The sequence below is a fragment of the Neophocaena asiaeorientalis genome, unplaced genomic scaffold (assembly GCF_003031525.2).
Source record: "Neophocaena asiaeorientalis asiaeorientalis breed wild unplaced genomic scaffold, Neophocaena_asiaeorientalis_V1.1 scaffold14, whole genome shotgun sequence".
NCBI classification, from domain to species: Eukaryota; Metazoa; Chordata; class Mammalia; order Artiodactyla; family Phocoenidae; genus Neophocaena; species Neophocaena asiaeorientalis.
In genome coordinates this window covers 11202654-11224261 of record NW_020175192.1, presented here as the reverse complement: position 1 = coordinate 11224261, position 21608 = coordinate 11202654, and the positions used below count along the sequence as shown (strand labels likewise).

General features: G+C 37.0%; 1 protein-coding gene across 1 annotated transcript in view; it reads right to left on the bottom strand.

The window, feature by feature from the left end:
- GTF2E2 (general transcription factor IIE subunit 2) overlaps positions 1–21608 on the bottom strand; it is a 68053-nt gene that overhangs the window by 18385 nt on the left and 28060 nt on the right. Inside the window, exons 4-6 of the mRNA XM_024765166.1 lie at positions 19311–19418; positions 17535–17717; positions 11469–11562 (exon numbers count right to left, since the gene is read on the bottom strand). Coding sequence (XP_024620934.1) covers positions 11469–11562; positions 17535–17717; positions 19311–19418 — 385 coding nt within the window. The remainder of the gene's footprint in view (positions 1–11468; positions 11563–17534; positions 17718–19310; positions 19419–21608) is intronic.

The window sequence follows — 21608 nt, the reverse complement described above, 5'->3', positions numbered from 1 at the left end:
GCCATTGGAATTACCATATTATCCAGCAATTCCACTCCTAGGTATGTACTTAAGAGAAATGAAAAATTATTTCCACACAAAAACTTGTACATGAACGTTCATAGTACCATTATTCACAATGGCCAAAAAGTAGAAACAGCTCAAATGCCCATCAACTGATGAATGGATGAATAAAATGTTGTATATCCATAATGTAATGTCCTTTTTTAATGTACGCATTTAATGCTCTATTTCTCTTTAAGCACTGCTGCAGCTGCATCCCATGAATTTTGATATCTTGTGCTTTCACTTTCATTTAATTCAACATACTTTTTTACTTCCCTTGTGATTTCCTCCTTGAACCACGAGTTATTTAAGAGTGTTATTTAATTTCCAAATACTTTGGAGCATTTCCAAATATATCTCTGATTTCTAGTCTAATTCCATTATGATCCAAACACATCTTTTATATGCTTTCAATTCTTTTAAATTCATTAAGGTTTTGTGGCCTAGAATATCATCTGTCTTGGTGAATATCCCATGTACAATGGAAAACATGTATTCTGTTTTTGGGTAGTCTTGTTTTACAAATGTCAATGAGGTCAAGTTGGTTGATAGTATTGTTTAAGACTTTCATATCCTTACTAATTTTCCATCTATTTGTTCAATCGATTACTGAGAGAGGAGTGCTGTGAAATTCAATCTTAATTGTGGGTTTGTCTATTTATCCTTTCAGTTATAGCTGTATTTTTAATAAATTTATTTACTTATTTTGGCTGTGCCAGGTCTTAGCTGCAGCACGTGGGATCTTTAGTTGCGGCATGCATGCGAGACCTAGTTCCCCGACCAGGGATCAAACCTGGGTCCCCGCCATTGGGAGTGCGGAGTCTCACCCACTGGACTACCAGGGAAGTCCTGTATCTATTTTTAACTCATGTATTTTAAAGCTCTGTTGTTAAATATACACATATTTAGGACTATTATATATCTTTGGAGAAGTGAACCCTTTATCATTATGTAATATTCCTCTTTATTCTTGGTAATTTTCTCTGTTCTGAAGACTACTTTGCCTGATACTAATACTCTAGCTTTCTTTTGATTAGTGTTTGCATGATTCATCATTTTATATCCTTTCACTTTTTTTTTTTTTTTTTTTTTTTTTGTGGTACGCGGGCCTCTCACTGTTGTGGCCTCTCCCGTTGCGGAGCACAGGCTCTGGACGTGCAGGCTCAGCGGCCATGGCTCATGGTCCCAGCCGCTCCACGGCATGTGGGATCCTCCCAGACCGGGGCACAAACCCGCGTCCCCCGCATCAGCAGGCGGACTCTCAACCACTGCGCCACCAGGGAAGTCCTATCCTTCTACTTTTAACCCACGTTTTTACAAAGTTTCTCATAGACAGCGTATACTATGGTCTTGCATTTGCATCCAATCTGAAAATTTGTCTTAGTATGTTTAGGCAATTTACATCTATCTCAATTAGTATGTTTAGATGATTTTACAGTGAAAAGTATGTTATATGATTTTGTATGTTTAGACAGATGAAAATCTGTCTTAGTATGTTTAGATGATTTACATTTAACATAATTATCACTTAATGTGGTTGGAATAAAATCTAGCATCTTGCTCACTGTTTCTATGTTTTGTCTCCTCTCTTTTTCCTTCTGTTCCTGTGTTCATCTGGATTAACTAAATATATTTTTATGATTCCATTTTCTATTATTGTCTTATTACTTATAGTTTTATTTATGGAGCTATATATAATTGATACATAACACTGTATTAATTTCAGATGTATAGCATAATGATTTGATACATGTATATATCGTGAAGAGATTACCACAGTAAGTTCAGTTAACATAAATCGCCTCACATAGTCATAATCCCTTTTCTTGTGATGAGAACCAACTCTCTTAGCAGCTTTCAACTATACAATATAGTGCTGTTAACTATACTTTTTCTTTTTAATGGTTTTAGTGGTTGTCCTAGGGTTTACAATACACATCTTTAGCTAACTAGAGCCTAACTTCAAGTAAATTATACCAGATCATATGTAAAGATGCTATAATAGTATATTCCCTCCTCACCTTTGAGCTACTGTCATAAATTTTACTTTTTTTTGTTGTTGTACGTGGGCCTCTCACTGTTGTGGCCTCTCCCGTTGTGGAGCACAGGCTTCGGACGCGCAGGCTCAGCGGCCATGGCTCAAAGCGCCCAGCCGCTCCGCGGCATGTGGGATCCTCCCGGCCAGGGCACGAACCCGCATCCCCTGCATCGGCAGGCGGACTCTCAACCACTGCACCACCAGGGAAGCCCATAAATGTTACTTTTACATATGCTCTAAACACAAATTCATGTCTAATATTTCTGCATTATAGTCAGCTATCTTTCAGAGTGATTAAAAATCTTTAATTAAAAATTTTAATTAGACAAATGAATTTTATATTTACTTTCATTTATTCCATTACAGCACACTTACTTTCTTGTATAGATCCAACTTTCTGTCTAGTATCACATACCCTCTGCCTTAAGAACTTCCTTAAGGGATTTCTGATAATGCAGGTCTGATGACAGCGAATTCTCTCAGTTTCTGTGATACTGAGAGAATATTCCTCTGAGAGAATATTTATCCTTCGTTTTTTAAAGATTACTTTTGCTGGGTACAGAATTCTGTATTGAAAACTTCTTCCCTTTTAGTGCTTTAAAGATGTCACTGCACTGTGTTTTGGTTTGCACAGGGTCAAATGACAAGTCTGCTGTAATTCTTTTTTCCTCTGTAATGAGCTTTTTCCTCTACTTCAATATTTTCTCTTCTCCTTCAGTTTTTGGCAGTTTGAAAATGATATGCTTAGGTGTTTTTTCTGTCATTTGTTTCTTTTGGGGGATTATCTTGCCTCATGTTCTCTGAGCTTCCTGGACCTCTGATTTGGTGTTTATCATTAATTTTACAGAATACTTAGTCATTATTTCTTCTCTCCCATTCTCTTCCTCTTCTCCTTCTGAGATTTTAATTAGAAATTCAGACCATTTGATGTCATCTCACAGCTCCTGGAGACTCTGCTGCATTTCTTCACATTTGTCTCTGCATTTCAGTTTAATTTGTACTGGCCTATCTTGCAGTTTACAGATTCTTTCCTTGGTTATGCCAAGTTGACTAATGAGCTTTCTTGTCTCTGTTACTGTGCTTTTCATTTCTAGAATTTTCATTTGATTTTCTTATAATGTCTATCTCTCTGATGAAATGTCCTACCTAATCATGCACGCTGTCTGCCTTTTCTACTGGAGGCCTTAACATATCAACCAGTGTTATTTTAAATTCCATGTCTGACAGTTCCAATATCTGTGCCCTAAGAATTTGGTTCTGTAAATTCCCTTGTCTCAAAAGTGCTTTGCTTTTCCTTGCTTCTTTCTATGCCTCATAATTTTTTTGAAAGCAGGATATCCTCTGTAGGACAGCTGAGACTGAGGTAAATAGTTTCTGTGCTGGGAAATGGGCACGCCTTTCCTTCTTCTAGGCCTTCAGCGTGTGGAGGTAGAGGCATTCTATTGTCAGAATGTGAACTTGGTTTGGAATTTGTTGCTGCTATGGTTACCCACAATGCACCACAGGCTCCAAATACCTCTAGCCATACCTAAGGGTGTTTAGGGTAGAGCCTGCTTTGCCAGAGGGTTTTTCCTCAGTGTCTGCTCAACCTGCTCTTTTAGGTCTTCCCTATGCTGCACCCTGGATGGTCTGTCAGCCTCCATGCTCTTGCGACTCTCACGGAATTCCACTGCTACCTGTTACTCCAAATCTGTCAGCCCGTATGGGGGTGGGTGGGAGTTCTCTGATATTCCGATTAAGCCTCAGCTTTATTTAGACAAGCCCTATGTTCCGAGGTGTCTGGGGGTAGCCTTCTCAGTGTTCCTGCCCTGCCCCCTCTGCCAAAGTTCTGGGCCCAGCATATATTCCTCCCTTCCCCCAGGTAGAGGGTTTTTCTTTCTTTTCTTCTCACAGGAGTTGAAGGCTTCTGTCTCATAGGAGACAGGGAGGAAGGAGAAGCCAGATAGGGCTTCATGTCTTTTCGGAAGCGTCTACTGTTCCCCTCCTCCAGACCTGCCCTATAATGCCAGTTCCCCCGACCCTGGCCTCTGCTTTGTAAGCAGCGAGGGCAGTCTGCGGAGAACAGCCTGTGAGTGGGTGCAAACTCTCCTGTGTCAGTGGCCCCCAGGGGTTCTATACTCGCTTGCTAGTCCACACTAAGCGTTTAGCAGGTCATTAAAGATTTTAACTGAATTCTTCTGAGCAGTGGTCATGTTCCCTGTGCCAGGTAAACAAGTGTTTCCATCCCACCTTTTTCTTGGAAGTGCCTGCCTTTCCTTCCATTTCAGGTTAGGTGGTTGCCCTGCAACCTCAGCTCTCTGATGGAGTCAAGAAAACTGCAACTTTGCAGATGCCCAGGGTTTGCTGTTGCTGCAAGAGTGGGAACAGTGCTCTCTCCAGCTTTCTCTAAGTGAAAGCTACAAGCCCCCAACTATCTACTTCTTAGCCAAGCTTTGAGAACAATGTGACTAACATGGCTAGCTCTGCTCACATCAGGCATGTATGAGAGAAAATATCTTCAGGTCAAACTTCCACGTCAGCAACAAAAACATCTAATCCCAAAAAGGCACACAAATTATCTTAAAATGTACACCGTATCAGGGAATTTACATGTCAGATTTACATAGCTGCTGAAGGAATTATGTCACACACAATAGTTCTGACGTTTTAAATATGACGTTAAATTCTAACTATCAACGTGTAAAAATTGTACTCACTATTTAGAATAAGTAACACATGATATAACTGTATAACAACTATACTGTGTACTTCTCTCTGTATAAGAAAAAGGTAAGGAGAAAAAAATACATGTAATAAAAACACCTTTCATTCAGTGTTAAACTTCACTCAGTTCACTTTTTACCAAACCTCTGTGTTACCAGCATTGCAAAATTTCAGCTCCTTGAAGACTGAAACTACTTTCACTTTGTACCTGATGTGTACAGAGCTTATATACCTCAGGCCACTTACGACACAATGACAGAGGCAATATGACAGGAATGGTCTGGAAAGCGAGTCTGTGTTACTGTACCACCAGAAAGAATATACAACACTATACATTTTCATAGTACAGTGGAATTGAAAGGACATTAAAACAAAATTTAACTACCTCCTTTTGCTAAAAGAAGTATCACTTGAGCTGTATTCAGAGGAAAATACCTGAATAAAAACTCTTCAATGTCTTTGTTTCAATGAAACATTTCTACTTTAATCCATGGCTTTCCTTAGCTCAATGCTGTTGCAGTACTTAAATAATACATCTATTGTGTAAATGTATTACAGCTGCATAAATACTTAAGATGAACACTGGAAGGCAGGGCCTAATTTTAGAAACAGGATCTCACAAGATCCCAAATTTAAATACTTGTTAATGTTTGTAGGGACAGAAAATGCTCAGATTTTCTGACAGAGGTACAAAGAGAAATTAACTGGTGTAAATTTTATAAAAATCACGGCAAGAAAATATAAATTAAAATCAAGATAATCTGTATTTTCTGTGAGGCCGGCAAAGTCAACTAAAAACATCTAGTGAGGGTAAAGAAATGGATACCTTCGCATATAAATTGGTCCCAAAAATTGGTGCAAACTTTAGGATGGGCATTAGGCAGGCTACTGAAATTTTTTTCAAACATGCCTTATCTTTTGACCCACCAATTATACTTTAAGAAAACTACAATAAGGAGATAACCAAGCAAGTGTACATATATTTATGTGCAAGGACTGAGCATTATTTATAATAGCATATAGCAAAAAAATAAAGCAAACACTAAGTTTCTCTTTGTGGAGCATTAAGAAAAAGTGTTTTAAAGTATGTCCCTATCTGGAATACCACACAGCTATTAAAAAATGACCTAAAACAGCATCAGGGCCCCAGGGGAGTAGCTACTGGGAGGAGTCCTAGATTCTAAGGATAAAGCTGAAATCGCTGAAGCTTCCAGGCAGAAAAGAACAAGTTACCGGCAATGGGGGGACAGTCAGATTGTTATCGGACTTCATACAGAAACACCACCTAACAGTATGTCACTGCCACACATCAGCACTCCGACTGAACTGACTCTGCTTCTCTGCTACCCATCTAACCAACTGCAGAACCACAGATCCACTGAGTTAATAACCAGATAGTGGAATAAAGTAACCAGATAAGTAAGATTAAAACACCTAATATTTTGGTACTATTTTATATTTTTAATGTTACTAATAATAGTTAACCTGCTGATACTATTATTCTTACTATGTGCCAGGTTCCGTTCCAAGCTCTAAGCATTTTTACTTATATTAGCTCATTTAATCCCCATAAGGACCACTGAAGTACAGATATCACTATTCCTATTTTATAGGTGAGGAATCTCAGACAGAGAGGGGTTAAGTATTACTAGGCAGTATCTTGCCTAAGCTAGTAAGGAGCAGAGCCAAGAGTTAAACCTACAGATCAACTACTCAGACCATCCTCTTGACCACTGCATTTATACTGCCTCTAATGAATAAGGTTCTGATTTAAGAAAATAAATACCTCTGAAATAAAACACATACCCAAGTCCAACTACTCTGGGTTCACTTACCTATTTAATTCTTTTTAATTACTACACAATAGACTTTCTCCTTACTTATGCTATATCTCATTTTTGGACATTTGCTTCTATCACAGATAGAATGAAGGGTGAATCTTCAGTGTGACTGAAAGCTTGCCCACTCAACATTTCCTCTCTATAGCTAAGACTGCCACCTAGTGAGCTAAAACAAATAACTTGATCAGCGTAATTATTTTGAGAAATAAAATACAAAAAAAGACAAACAGGTGGACAGTGAGAAAGACAAATGTTAAGATATGCATCTGTGGGCTTGCCTGGTGGCGCAGTGGTTAAGAATCCGCCTGCCAATGCAGGGGACACGGGTCAAGCCCTGGTCCAGGAAAATCCCACAGGCCGCGGAGCAACTAAGTCCGTGCGCCACAACTACTGAGCCTGCGCTCTAGACCCCGCGAGCCACAACAACTGAGCACGCAAGCCTAGAGCCCATGCTCTGCAACAAGAGAAGCCACCGCAGTGAGAAGCCTGCACACCACAATGAAGAGTATCCCCCGCTCGCCACAACTAGAGAAAGCCCATGTGCAGCAACAAAGACCCAACACAGCCATAAATAAATAAATAAATTTATATATATATAAAAAGATGTGTATCTGTTTTCAACAGGTTTTCTCTGGAAACACATAATTTAAATCATTAACAAAAAACCTCCGTTTTTAAAATTAGTGACTTACGCAATACCGACACTTTCAACTAAAAGAACAGCATCTTACCCCTGAGGTTCCTGTGGGTGGCTGTGAGCCCCAGGGTCTCTACAGCACTGTATGAACACCACAATGACATGTCGTACCATATGCGTACCCATGTCATTCCACCCTCCGCCTGGGCTCAAGGACAGAAATCTCATTCACTTTGCTATCCCTCATATCACTGAATGTGCTGAATGAAGGAACGCAGGAAAAGAAGCTTGAAGACAACATATCGTAATATTTCTGTTTTATAAACATAAACTGTACCTTTAACATAACTCTCAACCTGGGCAATTCTGCTCCCCAGGGAATTTTTGGTAATGTCTGGATACATCTTTGGGTGTCACACTGTGGGGAAAGGGATGCTAATGGCATCTAAAGCAGCGAGGGATACTGCTAATCATCCCAAAATGCACTGCGACAACCCTATCAAAAAAAATTATCCCGCTCCAAATATCAATCCTGCCAAGGTTGAAAAACCCTGCATCCTCCCAACTATCCTTATTAGAAAGTATACAGATTAATGATAAATACCAACTTATAATAAACTGAGCCTAGAACCCAATTCTGTTTTATGTATATAAACAAAGTATTTCTTATACTGGTTTAATACACACTTGATTTTCTAAGAATATAAAGTGTATAATGTATATGAATACAGTATGATTAACCTTTGTAATCACAGAAAAGCTACACCTTTTATTTTTTAGAACTTTACCAAGAATTCTTTATCACTTAAGGAAAACACCAATTATGGTATATAAGTTGCGAATGAATCACACCTTCATTAGTTCACTTGTAGCTATCACATTCAATGATAATTCTATATAAAAATGTAAACAGCTATTTCATTTATATTCCATTTATATCTGAGTATGTATAATGTGCTTCAACAATTACAAATATCGAAATAAATTTTAAAAATATAAATCTGCACTTCTCTTTTTATGAATCCAGCATACACCCATACCAAACCCTGAGAAAGCACACCAAAAAAGGCAAAAATCCTTAAATACATTAGTAAAAGGAACGCAGAAATACAGGCGCCAAAGAAGGGTTATTCTAGGACTAAAAGGATGGTTCAATATTGAGAAATCTAGTAATGTATTTCACCAATAGCAGTAAAGATCTTTAAAAGATGCAAAAATAATTTATTGTTTACCTTCCCAATATTTTCCTGATTTATATGGCTGTTTCATTAACATAAAAAATACATATACATACATCCACCATATCAGGTCTGTAAGGATATTTGCTGCAGCAATGTTAAGTGTTTAAAAATCCATGCATCAGAGACACCTATAAAACAGAATACTAAATAGCCACACAGGACGACCTCCCCTGTGGTCCAGTGGGTAAGACTCTGCGGTCCCAATGCAGCGTGCCCAGGTTTGATCCCTGATCAGGGAATGAGATTCCCCAGGCATGCCGCAACTAAAGATCCCGCATGCTGCAACTAAGAAGTCCACATGCCACAACAAACATCCCATGTGCTGCAACTAAGACTGGCACAACCAAAATAAATAAATAAACAATAAAATAAATAATATCCTAAAAATAAATAGCCACACAGCATCACTGAATACCTGTAGTATACAGAAAGTAAACTAGAGAAATAAACACTAAACTATTTACAGCACTTATTTCTAGATGTGTGGGATTTTACTAAAAAGCATATATGATTACTTTTATAATCTGAGGTGCAAAAAGTGAAAATCCTCATTTTGTCTTTATAGCCAAGTAATGAGGAGATGGGAGGAGTTTAAGCCTTGCAAAAGGCCATATAACATGGCAAATGAAATCAGGTAATACTAAGGAACAGAACTGTAGGTAAAAAATACACAAACAGGGGCTTCCCTGGTGGCGCAGTGGTTGAGAGTCCGCCTGCCAATGCAGGGGACACGGGTTCGTGCCCTGGTCCAGGAAGATCCCGTGAGCCATGGCCGCTGAGCCTGCGCGTCCAGAGCCTGTGCTCCGCAACGGGAGAGGCCACAGCAGTGAGGCCCGCGTACCGCAAAAAAAATTAAAAAAAACAGGAAAACACTGACCAAAGTTAAAACAATAGTATCCACAGAAAGCACACACAAGGCACACAAAAATCACAATAGCTTAGTGTAAGGAGTACTATGAGGGTTACTGCTAAATCCAAGTGTGCTCCTAAAATTTCTCCAATGAAATACCATCAAGAAATCCTACAGTTTCATGCTACTCTTACAGAGCTACTGCAATCTCTCTCCTATCAAACACTTGCCTCAATTTAAACATCTGCTTCCAGAACAGATATGCTACACTATGCTGCCATCTACAGAACAGACTTAATACTAAAAATTCCCACTGAGAAGGTTTACGTTGTTGAAAGTGCCAAGATAAATGAAAGAGAAACTAAAAATAGTGATGTACTATATTGGGAAGTAGAAAAGAGAGATACGTGTTGGAATCAGAGAGATGATAAAGAATAAGTCATTAGACGATGTTTCAAGTTAAAAAAAATAACAGTATGAGCATATTATTTAGCAAGATGGGAAAAACCACCAGAAGAATCTAAAATAAAACCAGTTAAGTTACTTGCCAGAAAAAAAAGGGACTGGAACTAGAGAAAGGAAAAGCACATCTGCTGTTTATTGTAAGATCTTCCTTACTATTTGAACATGTGATACTTGTGATAAGTTTTTTTTAATACTGTGAAAATCTTCTTCAAATGGATTAACTATGCTTAAGAATAAAGGAATTGGTTGTTTCTTTGTTTAAACTCAGAAGGACTTAAAAATCAAGTTTTTAAAAGGAAGAAATCAATTTGACAATTATAAAAGTTTACATAACACCAAAATTCCAAGTAAAAGAGACTCAGGCAATACAAACATTGCTCAGCCAAATCTTTCTTAAATGAGCACCTATCATTACAATGTACAGAAGGAGCTGACTACTATCTTGTTTACATATAGGAAGCTTACCTTATTTATTAGAAATGGCATTATAGAAGAGCCGGAATACTTTGCAAATTCCATTTAATTAACAAACATTTATCGAGAACCAACTATATATCAATACAAGGTATTCTGGATGAAGATTTTCCCAAAAATACAATATTCTATTTCCTACAAAAAATCATGGTCATCTAAGTAACCTTAGGTTGACGAAACTACAGCACCACAAGCCTGATTATCTACAGCCAGATAACACATAAGAGAAAACCTTAGGGTTACTGTACAAATTACAAGTCATAATCAAGACAGGTTTGGGCTCTATAGGGACAAGATTTGTAAATGCACTTCTTATACAAAATTACTCATTCAACAGAAACTCTTTCATTTAATGTCATAAAAAAAAGTCAATATGACTACAGCAATAGTTTCACTGTTTGCAGTCTATACTACTATCGTACTATATGTCCCTCTATATTTTTAGAATATTTTGCTGGGAGTTTGTATCACTTTTGAAATTTTATAATTAAAATGACATTCAATCCTTTTCTTGCCTTTTGATAAAACTTCAAAATTAATACAAATTTAGAGTAAAACATAATTGCTTACATGAGAATATCCACTTGTATAGAAAAGAAATTTCTTGTGACTAAACCCTTGTTTAATTACTATTTTACTGGAAAATATTGATGAAATATTTTAAACTAAAATCCAAAATGTAAGTATCACACATTTAGTACAAGACAACATAGAGCTTAGCATACAACTCTAAAATTGCCAGAAAGAAAAAATTAATCTCCTTTCTTATCCAATTTCATAATCAAAAAACTCTAAGTTATTTAAGAGAATATCAGTCTCCACAAAAAGTTTATTCTTTTTCCCATCCTGAAACAAGCTTTCATATCAAGATATGAAGTAATATTTGTAAAACAACAGAAATAAACTGCTGCTTGGTACAGCTGAGCTATGAGCATACGAAATCATGAACTGCTATACTATGACTGTACCTAAAATCTTTCAAATTACTCATTTCAAACTGCATTGTGAGAAACAATACATTAGACATAGAAGTTATTAGCGTTGAGATGATAATGCTAAAAAAGCAGTATTATAAAATTTAAGTTATAATTGTATTATAATATTATAAATTCTGTCACCCTAAATTTGTAACATGTCTGCAAATTAAAGAAAGTATCTATACAGAAAGGCTCACCTTCATCCACAGAAAACTGACAGCTCTTATCATTGAAGAAAAGAATTTTCTTCTTATCAGGACGGTTTACAAATAGTATCTGGTCCCCTAAAGCCTTAAAGATAAAGAAAAAATTTTCAGTTAACTCCAAATTACATCACCCAAGAAAAAAAAAATTTTTTTTTTTAAAACAACAAAGGACTCCCACTTCCTTTAACCCTCAGTATACCATTAGGGTCCACTAGACCAAATTTTAATTCTTGAGTTTCTTTCTTGAGCAGTTCTATTTTTAAGAATTGATATTTTGAGACTTTTATTCTTAGAGATCATCCAAAGTACATAAAGAAAAAAAACTGTTTTAAATAGAACAAAATTCAATCTATGCTGCAATTACAATTTGGGTCTACTGGACCCTTTCATTAATCTGTGAGAAAAACTGTGGAAACTCATTGTTCTTACTTTTCCTTTACCTTGAAATATTTTGTTACTCATCATTATCCATCTATCATTTCCAATTATGCTTTGAAAAGCTAGAACAGTAAGAAAATGGAAGAATGATTAAATCACCTAAAAATGTGTGTGCAACTATGAGATAAATAGCCATCCTTCAGTTTTCTTCCTGCACTGCCCAAAATACTGCATCATCTTTAAAGAAAATATAAAAGACTTGAGTAGTCTTTACTATCTTTTAGCTTTCACTGAGCACAGTTGACAATTAAACATTTTTCATTTTCTACTACTCTAGCAATGACAAGAAAATTGATATAAGATATTTCATTATTATTAATTAATGAGAACAAGAATGCAGAAAGCCTGATAGCAGTAATCTGGACTATAATGATGATGGTAAAATTCATCACAGAAATAAAGTCTCAATCTATGAGCCTTTAGATGACAATAATCTCAGCCTTAGGCATCAATGTGTGAACTACATGGACTTAACAGATATATAAAGAACATTCCATCCAAAAGCAACAGAATACACATTATTCTCAAGTACACACTTGACATTCTCCAGGATAGTTAATATGTTAAGCCACAAAACGAGCCTTAACAAATCACATCAAGCACCTTTTCTGACCACAATGGTACGTAAAACTAAAAATCAATTATAAGAAGATGGAAAATTCACAAATATGCAGAGATTAAGCAATATGCAGAAATTAAGCAATATGCTGCTAATCACTGGGTCAAAGAAGAAATTTAAACATACCTTGAAAAAAATGAAAATACAACATACCAAAACTTATGAGAGGTTAAAAAAAAAAAAGCAATTCTAAGAGAAAGTTCATAGGTATAAATGCCTACATCGAAAAACAAGAACAATGTCGGATAACCTAAATTTACACCTCAAAGAACTAGAAAAAGAACAAATGAAGCATGAAGTTAGTAGAAGGAAGGAACTAACAAAGATTAGAGTGGAAATAAATTTAAATAGAGACTAAAAAGACAACAGAAAAGAGTAATGAAACTATGAGCGGGTTCTTTGAAAAGATAAACAAAATTGACAAACCTTTAGCTCAACTATCCAAGAAAAAAGGACAGAAAACTCAATTAAATCAGAAATGAAATGAGAGGTGTTACAAATAATACCACAGAATACAAAGAATCATAAGAGACTACTATGAACGTACACCAACAAAATTGGACAACCTAGAGGAAATGGGTGAATTTCTAGAAACATATAAGCTATCAAGACTGAATCATGAAGAAATAGGAATTCTGAACAGATCAGTTACTAATAAAGAAATTGAATAAGTAATCAAAAATCTCCCAACAAACAAAAGTCCAGGACCAGATAACTTCACTAGTGAACTCTACTGAACAAAGAAGAATATCAATCCTTCTCAAACTCGTCCAAAAAACTGAAGCAGTTCATCAAACTCATTTTTCGAGGCCAGCATTACCCTGATACCAAAACCAGATAAAGTGTGCTACAAGAAAAGAAAATTACAGGCCAATATCCCTGATGAACATAGATGCAAAAAATCCTCAACCAAATAGTCAACACACCAAATTTAACAATACATTAAAAGAATCACACACCACAATCAAGTGGGATTTATTCCAGGCATGCAAGGATGGTTCAATATCTGCAAATCAATCAATGTGATACAGCACATTAACAAAATGAAAGATAAAAATCATATGATCATTTCAGTAAATGCAGAAAAAGCATTTGGCAAAACTCAACATCCACTTATGATAACTCTCCACAATGTGGATACCAAGGTAACATACCTCAACATAATAAAGGTATGAGTCTTGGTGAGGATATGGAGAAAAGGGAACCCTAGTGCACTGTTGGTGTGAACGTAAACTGATGTAGGCACCTTGGAAAACAGTATGGAGGTTCCTCAAAAAATTAAAAATAAAACTACCATATGATTCAGCAATACCACTTCTGGGTATCTTTATCCAAAGAAAATGAAAACACTAACTTAAAAAGATATATGCACCACCTTGTTCAGTGCAGCATTATTTACAGTAGCCAAGATATGGAAACAGCCTAAATGCCCAATGATGTATGAATGGATAAGGAAAATGTGTTATATATAAACAATGGAATATTACGCAGCCATAAAAAAAATGAAATCTTGCCATTTGCGACAACATGGATGGACCTTGAGGGCATTATGCTAAGTCAAGTAGGTCAGACTGAGAAAGACAAATACTGTATGATCTCACTTATATGTGAAATCTTAAATAAATAAATAAATAAATAAATATCATGATATGGAAACAATTTAAGTGTCTACTGATGGATAAAGAAAATGTAGTACACACACAGTAAAACTATTCAGCCATAAAAAAAGAATAAAATCTTGCTATTTGCAACAACATGGATCAACCTGGAGGGCATTATGCTATGCTAAGGGAAGTAAGTCACACAGAGAAAGACGAATACTCATGTGTGTGTGGTGGTGGGGCAGAGGACAAACAGAAATATGAGCTCACAGATACAGAGAACAGATTGATGGTTCCAAGAGGCAGTGAGTGGGTCAAGGGGTGGGCAAAATGCAAGAAAGGGGTCAAAAGGTACAAACTTCCAGTTGTAAAATAAGTCACAGAGATGCACTATACATTATGATGACTATAGTTAATAATACTGTATTGTGGGCTTCCCTGGTGGCGCAGTGGTTGAGAGTCCGTCTGCCGGTGCAGGCGACATGGGTTCGTGCCCCGGTCTGGGAAGATCCCACATGACGCGGAGCGGCTGCGCCCGTGAGCCATGGCCGCTGAGCCTGCGCGTCCGGAGCCTGTGCGCCGCAATGGGAGAGGCCACAGCAGTGAGAGGCCCGCGTACCGCAAAAAAAAAAATAATAATAATAATAATAATACTGTATTGCATATTTGAAAGTTGCTAAGAGAGATCTTAAAAGTTCTTATCACAAAATAATTTTTTTGATAACTATGTATGTGACGCATTTAACCAGACTTACTATGATCATTTTTTACAATTAAGAAGAATTTTTAATTAAAAAAACCCTTAGTTGATTCAATACACCATCTTAAAATTAAACCATATCACAAACACAGAGTTATTAAAATTATTCTGGAAGTTAATTTAATTATTAAAAAACCCCCAAAAAACAACTACTGAGATGAATAATCTGGAACAGTCACTGGTTTCTCTCATTGTCTATATGGTCAACAAAATGACAGTAAAAGTTATCTTCTATCTCCACCAAGAACTGAAGAAAAGGAAACAACACAGAAGGGATTTAACTTAATTAGGCCAAATTTCTCCCTTGAGAAATTACTTAGAACATATCTTCACATATTTAAAATGTGAGGATTTTTTAAAACTTGGGGCTTTGAACAATTTAGAAATAATACTGCTTGCAAATGACAGACTGTGTGCTTTTCATGACCGCTTTTCAGCTCTACTCCTTAAGGAAGAGAGCCATTAAAAACAGGGTAACGGACTTCCCTGGTGGTGCAGTGGTTAAGAATCTACTTGCCAACGCAGGGGACACAGGTTCGATCCCTGGTCCGGGAAGATTCCACATTCTGCGGAGCAACTAAGCCCGTGTTCCACAGCTACTGAGGCTGTGTTCTAGAGCCCACAAGCCACAACTACTGAGCCCATGTGCCACAACTACTGAAGCCTGCGCACCTAGAGCCCATGCTCTGCAACAAGAGAAGCCACCACAATGAGAAGCCCACACACTGCAACCAAGAGTAGCCCCCACTCGCCGCAACTAGAGAAAGCCCACGTGCAGTAATGAAGACCCAACGCAGCCAAAAAAAAGAAAAAGAAAAAGAAAAAAAGTGGAAGCCAAATGTTAAAAAAAAAAAAAAATAGGGTGACAATGTGACTTTACATCACAAAATTATTTAAAATAGAAAAAGCAATTATCAGTTTACGTTACTATTCTACTTTAGAATGTACTATAAAGCCTACCAAAGAGTAACAATACTAGCCTGTATCAAAATGGGAAAAAGAATAGAGCAGGAAATGTACCTAGCACTCCCAACTGTTAAGCTAGGATTCAGTAGTTCTACCTTTCAACATGCTACAAATAGTGCACAATTTATCAACTTTGGTCACATATTATTTGCAACATTTGTGCAGGTTAAGTTTAGACACTTAAGTGAAAATCTTAAAAACAGTTCTTCATCTGGTAATGGCCAAGCAGCTCCTAAGGGATCAGCCCACCGGAAGAAAACTACTATACTAATCTCTGGACAAGACATTTTAAAAAGAATAGAGCTAAAAGAACAAAACAGATGTGTCGTATGCCATCCACCACAGAGAATACAAAGTTTGAAGTTTGACTCTAGTCAAGACAAATGCCCACTTAAAAACAAAATAAACAAACAAAAACACTCCTTAGAGGAATATAACAGAATCGTGAGCCATATAACTCAGTGTTCAAGACTCAACAGAAATTAGGTATATGAAGAAAGAAAACATGACCCGTACTCAAGAGACGAAGTCTCAGAGCAGACCATCCCCAAGATGACTCAGCTCTTGAAATCAGGAGAATTTTAAAGCAGCTACAAGAAATTACACACAGGATGTAATGTAAAATATGCTTGTAATGAATGGAAAAAAAACAAAAAACAAAATCTCAGAAAAGAAACAGAAACCTAAGAAAGAATGAAAAGAAAAGTCTAGATGGAACTTCCCTGGTGGTCCAGTGGTTAAGACTCCACGCTCAATCCCTGGTCAGGGAACTAGATCCCACATGCCACAAATAAGACCCTGGTGCAGCCAAATAAATATTTTAAAAAAAAAAAACCTCTCTTGAGGGGATTGTTAAAAAAAAAGAAAGGTCTAGAACTGAAAATACAATCTATAAAGAATTAACCAATTGGGCTTAATAACAAATTGGAGGTAAAAAAAAGTCAGTACAATTAACAACAGATCAATACAACAACAAAGTCCAAAAGCACGCGTGCGTGCACACGCACACACGTGCACACACACACACACACACAGCCTAAGGGACTTGTGGGACAATACCAAAAAGGCTAACATGTGTAACTGAATTACCAAGAAGTAGAGAAAGAAGCACGTTTTCTCCACAGGTAGCAAAAAGAATGAACCTGCTTACAGGTTAACATCAATCGTTAGCAATTTTGAATAACAGAGACTCGCAGCCTTCCCAAGAGAGTTGAAAATTTAAACAGGAAATGTAAACTCCATCACTTTTACTGATAGCCCCTTTAGGAATTCGAAACAACCAAATTATAAATGTTCTTGTGTTTTAATGCCTCTGATTCCCTCAGGTTAGCAATATGCACAAGCGTTGTTGAAGGAGTTCTTAAATACAAACATAACAACTTATAAGAAAAAGACTGTCTTTGAGGAAATCTTTCCAGAAATATTTTGAAGAATCAATCATACACAACAACACAAAAGGGAGCTGTCAAAAGTTCCACAAAAATGGTTATGCTCTGTCCTGCTCTACAGCACAAAAAACAAATTTCAAATCTTTAACTGGCTCGTAACAACCCCAAGTATATATGATGGAGGAGGTTTTAAAAATAACTTTTTTTAAGTCATGATATTTTTTAAAACCAAAAGATATTATTAATTCAAATTATATTAAGGCATAGAAAGAAAAGAGAGGTTACCTTGACAGCTTTCTGGGAATTGGGCAGTCCTTCTTCAATGTCTTCTAAAAGAATTCCTCCTAAGCCTCGCTGGTCATGCTTATCTAAAAGCCGAAGTAGGGCCTTCTTATCTTTCAAGTTGTACTTGGGCTTGAAGGCATACTTTCCATCTATTACTTCAATTTTGGGATTATTGACTAATGCCTGTAACAGTGACACAATTTGGACATATTAACAAAAGGAAATACCATATATACATTATTTAATTCTACCAATTATTAAAAAACCACAATACTCGTATTACAGTGGCAAACTAAAAGTATCCTGTGGATACCAAAAGATCTAAAACACCGGACATCCAGGATCCAAAACAACAGGTAGAAACCAGCATGGTGCTCATTTTTTATAAAAGAAACTGTTTATTATTTATATAGATTCTTTGGATGAGAAAGAAACCACTTTATTACAACTGCTTTGAAGAACGCTGTACCCATATTCTTTCGGAAGACAAAAGAGGTAAGGATCAATAAAACACCTATTAACATCACTAGACAAAGTGAAATGGGTACTGCCTACCCCACCCTCAAAGTATAGTTTATCACATATTGGGATTATAATGTGAGAAACATTACAGTGGGATGAAAATACCAATAGTCAGTCTGCTCCACATGGTATCAAATGGCACTAGCAGCTGTGGAAGGAACTGAAAAGGACCAGACTAGTGTGTATAAGAAATTTACCTATAACGTTGTCAGCTGAGATTGAAACTGAGTAGGAATGCAGAAATTACTGAATATAATTATGTTTCTAGTCAGTCCTGTTGTATAGCTAGTATCAGAAGGAAAGCCCTTCAAGAAAGAGCAACCCTATTAATTTTCTTCTACAGCTGCCAGCCTGATCCTGAAAGGATAAAAAGAAGAAACAGAAAGAAGAAAGGAAGGAGAATAGAATAGTAATTAAAATAAACTTTACCTAATGTGGGTAGTCCATGAAATTTCAAGATTAGGTAAAACATCAAAATTTAAATGTGGATTACCACTATTTGTATATCACTAATATAATGAGCTACAACAATACTAACTGGTTCATTTTACATTAGTAAAATCAAGAACAATATTTGCTCGATAAAATAAATTAAATTCTATTTTAGGAAGTTTACATTTGGTCTTTAGAATCAGCACTGGTCCTAGAAAGTTGTCTTATTAAATTGTCATTTCATACTTAAACAGAAAAGAGACAAATATCTCAACTTTTAAAGTGCTACTCATTTCCAAATTAGCGTGGTCACTGATGGTTGGGGATTCCTTTTCTTCCAATGTTGTGTGGAACATATTACAATGTTCATGATTATTTTTCCAAGTAATCTGCTAGAGGCAGTAACATCACTATCAAATCATAATAGCAGTAGCGGTATAACAAGTATCTTACTTAACAAAATATCTTGGTTTCCCTATAACACCTCATGCTTTAAATGTCCTAAAACATAGAAACAATACAACCTGCCAACATGTACATTATAAATTCAGCAATTCAAAATAAGCATCAATTATTCTGTAAAAAGTTAAAAACTGGTACAATGACTGACTTCTTTATAACCTTTATGCTAAAGTCTTTGACATTTTTAAATAGATACATAAGGTTATATGAAACTAAGTCAATCTCAAAATGTGTATGTTTAAAGAACAAAAACCCTATACCAATTCTTTTAAGAAAAAGCAAAATTTATCATATCTCAGTATATGAAAACCCTAGTTAGAGCAATTTTTTTTTTTTACAATAATTTAAGCCTATTCTTACCTCAGTCATTAGCCATTGTTTCTGCTTGAGTCCAATATCTAAATGTTGTGTTTCATCCAAAATTTCTTCTAAAGTAAGAGGATGTGTATCTCCTCGCTGATGCCGTGTCTATTGCAGCAAGAAACTGTTATTAGAAGACAGGTTTTTTTAATGATTTTTTTGGGGGGGTGGGGGGCACGCTGTGCAACTTGTGGGATTTTAGTTCCCTGACCAGGGATTGAACCCAGGCCCTCAGCAGTGAAAGCACAGAGTCCTAACCACTGGGCTGCGAGGGAATTCCCTGGAAGACACTTTTAAAATGCTAGATGCGGGCTTCCCTGGTGGCGCAGCGGTTGAGAGTCCGCCTGCCGATTCAGGGGACACGGGTTCGTGCCCCGGTCCAGGAAGATCCCACATGCCTTGTACCCCAAAAAAAAAAAAAAAAAAAAAAAGGTAAAATGCTAGATGCATTAAATAATAGTTACCAGTAAATTAATCTATTCAGGAATGCGGAATGTGTATTATTTAAGGCAGTACAATTATAGTGATGAAAAGAATGGACTATAAAATCAGACAGAACCGGGCTTCCCTAGTGGCACAGTGGTTCAGAGTCCGCCTGTCAATGCAGGGGACACGCGTTCGTGCCCCAGTCCAGGAGGATCCCACATGCTGCGGAGCGGCTGGGCCCGTGAGCCATGGCTGCTAAGCCTGCGCGTCCAGAGCCTGCGCTCCACAACGGGAGAGGCCACAACAGTGAGAGTCCCACGTACCACAAAAAAAAAAAAAATCAGAGAGAACCAAGTTCAAACTTGTAGCTATATAAAATCAAATGACAAACTGAGAAAAAAAATTTGCAATTCATATCACAAAGAGTTAGCCTTCCTAATATTTTAACAGGTCCAAAAACTTAACAAGAAAATGACCCAAGACAGGAACACAAAAAGCACAAAAAAAGAGCTACAAATGACCTTAGACATATGAAAAGATACTCAACTTCCACTAAGGTATTTCTTATCACACCGGCAAAATTCCATGCTTGACAACTCTACTGGTGAGGCTGTAAGGAAACAGGCCCTCTCACACACTGCTGGTAAGAATGCAAATTGATACAACTCCTACAGAGGGAATTCGGCAATATAAATGCATTGAAACCCCTGGCCCAGCAAGTTGGCTTCTAGGAATTTACCTTACAGATAAACCACAGTGTAGAAAAGCAGCATTGTTGTAAAAGGAAAATCAGAAACATTAGTTTTATTAAGACATACTATTAGAACTATTACAACACTAAGTTGTATTTGGAAAAACTCAACTGGCCATCAATAGAGGACTGATTAAATAAACTACAGCACATCTATGCTACTATACAGATGTTAAAAAAAAGAAAATACAGAGGTTCTCTATGTGCTAATTTGGAAAGATGTACCAGGACAAACCATTAAGTTAAAAAACATATGTAGGGCCTTCCCTGGTGGCGCAGTGGTTGGGAGTCTGCCTGCCAATGCAGGAGACACGGGTTCGAACCTTGGTCTGGGAAGATCCCACATGCTGCGGAGCGGCTGGGCCCGTGAGCCACAATTACTGAGCCTGCGCATCTGGAGCCTGTGCCCCGCAACAGGAGAGGCCGCAACAGTGAGAGGCCCGCGCACAGCAATAAAGAGTGGCCCCTGCTCGCCACAGCTGGAGAAGGCCCTCACACGGAAACGAAGACCCAACACAGCCAAAAATAAATTAATTAAAAAAAAAAAGAAAGAAAAAACATACGTAAGTGGCACGGTGGTGTACGTCAGAATCACCTGAAGGAAGGGCTTGTGAAAACACAGACTGCTGAGCTGCACTCCCAGAGTTTCAGATCAGTAGATCTAGGAAGGGGCCCAAGAATTTGCACTTCTTACAAATTCCCAGGAGATGCTGATGCCATTGGTTGGAGAATGACACATTGAGAACCAATGATCTAGGCTAAACCAAACTAACCAAATTTTTCAACATGATTTTTTACATAACTGAGATACAACCACATAAAGGGATAACAGTGAGATCAAGAGAAAAATCATGCCATCAAAAACAAAGTGCACAACTGATTTGTCATCTTAGAACTAGAGCAGTGTCTCATATGGACCTAACGGTATCTCTTGAACCTTCTCCATATAATTTCTACATAATTCTCATCGAGCAATTAAAGAGCTCTTCCATCAGTAAATGAATAAACTATGAGGCGTATTTTGTGTTGCCTTTTTCCTTTCTTTCTGAGTTCTTGGTTTTATCAGCTCTTCAAAAAGGGTACACAAGGTACACTTCCGAATGTACTCTTTCCCTTTCAAA